Below are 5,639 nucleotides of genomic sequence, written 5' to 3' on the forward strand. Positions count from 1 at the left end.
AAAAAAAAAAAAAAAGGCGAAATCAGTGTTCGAGAGTCCGATTCATTTTTACATCGCGCATTCTTTCACTGGCCATCATTTCGTATTCAAAACGAATAGACGATTGCTGCTGATTCCAATCTCGAGAACCTGCTACGCGTTTCTAGTCGTCGTAATCAGGCATGACGTAGATGCCCGAGATCCTGAGATATTCGTCGGCACCGTTGTCGAATAGCTAATTTGTCCGCAGCTGGTAATCTCCGTTCTGCGTGATGTAACGAACCCATGGCAAAGCCTGGTAGCCACTCTTCTCGATGATCTTCAAGTATCGCACCTGAATGCCGGATGTAGTGAAGTATGGAATCTCGAATTTTACCTGTATGGGCGGTTTGCCTTCGACATCCTCGCCGACTACCGACGGTAGCCCGAAGTGCGCTCTCATCAGGTACTCTTTGCCACCGGGGAAAGACTTGATGATCCAAGTAATGGCGCTCTGCTCCGGCGAGTACTTGACACTGCCGATCGTGGTTTTGAACTTGGGCGAGTCGGCGTCGTTCGGCACCGGGATCACGATCTCTACATTGTTCGCCGTAGATCGGCGCTTGAACTGCGATCTCGCTTTTATCATATATTCCACTCGACTGTGAGCATGCCGCTCGATCACGGATTCGATCCATATTAGTGGTTTTACATGTGTATTTAGTCTGTATGACATGAGTTCGAACTCGCCATCCGGCGGGATGAAGGAAATCGTTCGATCGTTTTCGAATCGGGAAAGTCTAACGCACTGATGGAACTTGACGTCCTCCAATTCCACAGATTTGGATTTACCACGACCCGTTGACTCAAACAGAACCTTGTCGTTGAGACCCAGTCTTAATTCCGGCATTCCTGACAAATAAACTCTCATCTTTATGGCACCGACGATCTCTGAGCTCAAAACATTTCCATTGGCGTTCGCTAGTAGATTCACCGATTCTATTACATCCAGAAAGACCTCGTTCTTGCGATACTTGATACCCTCTGACCGCCACGAGACAGCGTTGGTTACAGCCATAGGAATCCTGGGTTGAATCTCTAGTTTGTGACCCTCTTGTGTTATATACTCCTGTAGAATCTTACTATCGGTAGTTTGGGGATAGCCAAAATCTAGTAACTCGTCTAGAAGCTCGTAAATAACGACAAAGTTGTCCCTTATACTCTCCTCCTCCAATTCTTTAAAATATTCCTGCATTACATGCACCACTTTGTGCAGGAATACAAATACTAGGGATATGTTTGCATTTTTCTTGGTAGTAGACACAATATATAAATTGTTATATTTTATGTAAGCGTATGTACATTCCGGGGTCTGAATGATAGGCGTAAGATTGCCTTCCTCTTCACGTTCCATCACCAGCGGCATAAATTTTTCTATGACACCGGTCTCGATGTCGCCACGGTAATTTCGTGAGATCAACACCTTGCCCTTCACGTCTAAAATGTATATTGCTGACGTCGACATCTTGTCTGAACTGTAAGTAAAAAAAAGAAAGGTTAACCTTATTATCCACATTTGGAATCTTCTTAAATAATACAGAAGGTTATATATGACATATGTTATATTTGTGTAAAATTATTAAAAATACAATTGTAAGACTGATGGCAGAGAAATCAGCTTAAATCTTAATCATCGAGACTATAGCCGGACATCACTCGAGCGTTTAGGTTATGTTCGCCAAGGCAAGTGTTTCGAGATGATATTTACGAGATCGTTTGCAGAAAATAATGATTCGCATTTTGTTGAGAAAAAAATTGTGGAAAACGAAAAGCTGTAACAAAGACTACGCAAATGAATGTGTGTGTATGTGCATCGGTTTTTCAATATATACATACGAAATAATATGTTTTAATTCTAGAATCATGTTTACATCAATGTTTACCTCGATGTACGACGCTGCGAATAAATTCTTTAAATACACCTTGCGTACTGTTTACATTTAGATATGTAACTTTCCACGGAATTGACACGAGAAAATTACGACAAAAAACATATCCAATCCAACACCTTACGCTTCCGGACTGCCACTGTGGACCGTCGCGAAGTTGCTCGAGGTCCGAGGCGTACGTCGCGCGCATGCGTCTGCAGCTAACTTCACACAGCATATCGACCGCGACGCGCGACGCTACGTGCCGTTCGAACGTCGTAAAATAGAGATGCTCATGTCGATACTTCGTTATTAAGATATGATAAATCCGTTTAAGACCGTCAAGACTTTTACAGCAACATGTGATTAAGTATTAATGTATAATAAGTATATGAAATAATAATGAAAGATTCGAGTCTCTAGGAAAAGAGTGAATAAAATAATAATGTAGAGGAAGTTAAACGAAAAATGTCACATGCGATCAGATTACAAATATAATATGGATATCATTTATGATTTATCTTGTAGCGAGCACTAGAAGGACTTTTATGTACATAATATATGTACGAATATATGTAATATATTTATGTCGTATATTTATAATAAATTATGCACGCGACACAATTCAGAAAACGAAATTTTCCAGAAAATGAATTTAAATATTTTAAATCTCATCAAAATTTTGGAATATTAATCTTAAAATGCAATGTTTTTGGTAATAATTAATTGTAGAGGAATAAAAGCGTGTTTTTTTAAGGATTTCATTATTTTTTTGTATCAACTAAAAAATTAATTTTTTAGTTATGTTGCAAATGAGTAAAATATGTATAATCATATAAGTGTAAATACACACACACACACACATTATCAAAGTAATCCCGCTGTCCTTAGAATATTTTACGTGGAATAATATACTTTTATCTCACCTGCTTTTAATTCGTCTGTATGTAATTCTTGGGGAGGAAAGGGATTTAAGGAAATCTGAGAAAGGAGAGAATACCGATAAAACTAACACTATACGTTCTTTGTCCGTTAATCCGAACTCATTCGGGCGAATACAAATATTTCTAAAATCACGCTTAATACAGCAACGAAGATAAATCCGGTCTAAGGCATTTTAATCTGTACTCCGTGTTTCACGAAACATTAAATCCTGCTTGAAGCCGTTTCGCAGAAAGCGCGCAGTATCTTCAGCAAAGTAGCGCCTTCCGACATTAAGATTCTATACAACTGGAAGTCATTTAATCTCGGCGGAAGATTTCAGCGTTGGCTACTCCGCGAGGAAAGGAGCGATAGCACACTGTTATAGGATATCCCGTTCAGAGTTTGAAAATAGAAAATAAAAGCAAGACTATTGCAAGGCAAATTCGACAAACAAGAATCGCGTATCCTGCTTGGGATGAGCTTTTCATCGATCACGTTTGTTATAGAATTTAAGTAGTAACGAACGGATACAAAAATCAACAAATTTATCGAACAGCTTTCGATACCACACACAAATACATATAAACTGTAATCAGATCAAAAATTTTCTCTCTTTTATTTTCCTATTTATTTTTCTTTTTGTTACATCTTTTGTATTTTTCTTACTTTTTTGTTACGTTTATAGGAACATAAGATAATGCTTTGCGCTTGAAGAAACTTGTTGTTCGAAAGCGCATAATAAATGATATTTTCTCCTCCCCCCTCCTCTCTGTTGAATTAGATGAGATAAACTCTCGCAACTTTGAGTGAATTAAACATTGGAATGTAATAATGCGAAATCAGTCGTGTGTAATGGATGAAAATTTTCACAGTGCAAAGTTTTGAGTTACTAATGCAGCAGGTATTATCGATTTTCTAGTGTTGTTGCATATGCTGATAGACGGGATGGAATATCAGCTGCATTAAACTGCCTGCAAATACACGTCGATAGTGATTGCCGGGTTGCAGAATCTGCCAAAATAAAATAGCGCCCTCGTGCGCTTTACCGAAAAGCTTCGACACGTGTGACACGTAGCATCGTGTAAGCCTCTGCGATTTCACAAAATATTTAGTACGTACTCTCGCTATCCCGCATTTTCCTTTTATTATATAACGCGTAATTACAATCCCACGAAGGTGAATCACGCGGAAGAAATGAACGAGAGAAGCGTTATCCTCGCGCGACCGGCTAGATTAAATGGAATTCTCTGATCGGCGGTCGTGATTCGCGCGGCACTGTTTCGCGTGCCGCGTGCTCGAAACGCGATTTGCGCCCGGCGCGTAAAAGCTTGGCCTCGTCTAATCGATTTAACGTTTATAACGGGCATCAAAAGGCGCGCTTCCGAAAATCACCGCTATTCGGTGATATTCGTTCAACTATTCACAAGCGGTCAGTCCAACCATGTTATCTGCGGTCAGCGTGACGTATCCCCATTAACGTGCTTCGATCGCGCTTATTTTTCCTCGCGATACCAACGAGGAGTCTTTTCCGTGGCTTTACAGCAATCTGATTCGAGAATAACTGAAAGGGCCATTGCGCCCATCGAGCGGCTTTTTAACGCTTTACCTGCCACATCAATCCTACGTAAATTATACGCTTGCAGTTTTTGGAGGTTGGAGCTTTCGGTTGAAGCTCTTTAATCATTCATGCCATTCCATGGATAATGAACGTGAATCGAACACGAAAAACGAAGACGAAAAACGAAACACTGCTAACGCTACATTTCCTAGCAAGATACAGACATTATCTATTTTCTTAGTAATAACATCACTTCTTTTATTTTATTCAAATATAATACAATAGAAACAAGGAATCTAAGAGTAGATGATTATTCTCTCGTTAAATTCAGATCTTTTCTCTCTCTTTGTAAAAGTTGATAAAATTATTATCCAAGGCATTTTTTTCTCCATGAATGTAGTTTAATATATTTTAATTCCGCGGTGATTGAGATGCGCGTCATAATTTATGCCGTAATAAAAAAAAAAAAAAAAACAGCAATATTTTTGGATTAAACGATCGTGGACGACGAGATACAGGACATCCCCTCTAATGAATACATTAACGAGTAGATGAGCGGTGGTGGCCTACGCGTCCGCGCGTGTGATCAAGTTCCCCGGTTGTTTTAGCATAAAATATTGAACAGATACGGCTGCACCGATCGTATGCATCCAGATGTGTTTGCTCAATAAACATTTCCTAGTATTTAGGAAAACAGGCTTGGCCCGGGACGAGTGTCCTCTCATCGAATCCCGATTTCCTATTTTCCATTGAATTTCACCTCGCCGCGAAACGCTGTACCCTGATAAATGTTTCATACCGATTTCTCTCTCTCTCTCTCTCTCTCTCTCCCTGACCGCACACAGCAACATTGTGAATATTATTACATTATATAGGAATATGAAATCCGCGTGATTTCTATGCGTGTTTGTTGGGAATAATGGAATGCGTCAACAACGAGTGATCTCGAATAAGTGCGCATCGAGGTAATATTACGTCAAATTCCAGCGTTAATGCGATATTAATGTTACTTACACAACGCAATAATAATATTACAGGAATACTACTCGAGTATGCGGCGAGCGTATTTTTCATTTACGGCTACCAACCGGTTAAGCAACATTTCCGCCTTTTGCGGAACTAACAGAGCTTGCCATCCGTGAATTAATCATGAGCTTGAAAATCATTCGTCGCGTACGGCTTATGCATCCGGCGCGGAGTGCCGACCGGGCGAATATTTACCGGGGAGCACGATCGAGCCGCATTGAATCGCGTACTGTTTGCGGCAAATT

The 5,639-nt window shown here is 40.0% G+C and overlaps 1 protein-coding gene across 1 annotated transcript; it reads right to left on the bottom strand.

Annotated features, from left to right (window-relative positions):
• Positions 1-27: 27 nt before the first annotated feature.
• AP-1mu (adaptor protein complex 1, mu subunit) lies at positions 28-2,035 on the bottom strand. The gene is made up of 2 exons (XM_018546215.1): positions 1,902-2,035; positions 28-1,493 (listed from the first exon to the last, which is right to left on the bottom strand). Exon 2 carries the CDS (start codon positions 1,481-1,483, stop codon positions 215-217), a length of 1,269 nt encoding a protein of 422 aa, XP_018401717.1. The 5' UTR covers positions 1,484-1,493; positions 1,902-2,035; the 3' UTR covers positions 28-214.
• Between the last annotated feature and the right edge of the window lie 3,604 nt (positions 2,036-5,639).

Source organism: Cyphomyrmex costatus, unplaced genomic scaffold (genome assembly GCF_001594065.2).
Source record: "Cyphomyrmex costatus isolate MS0001 unplaced genomic scaffold, Ccosl1.0 scaffold526, whole genome shotgun sequence".
Classification (NCBI taxonomy): Eukaryota; Metazoa; Arthropoda; class Insecta; order Hymenoptera; family Formicidae; genus Cyphomyrmex; species Cyphomyrmex costatus.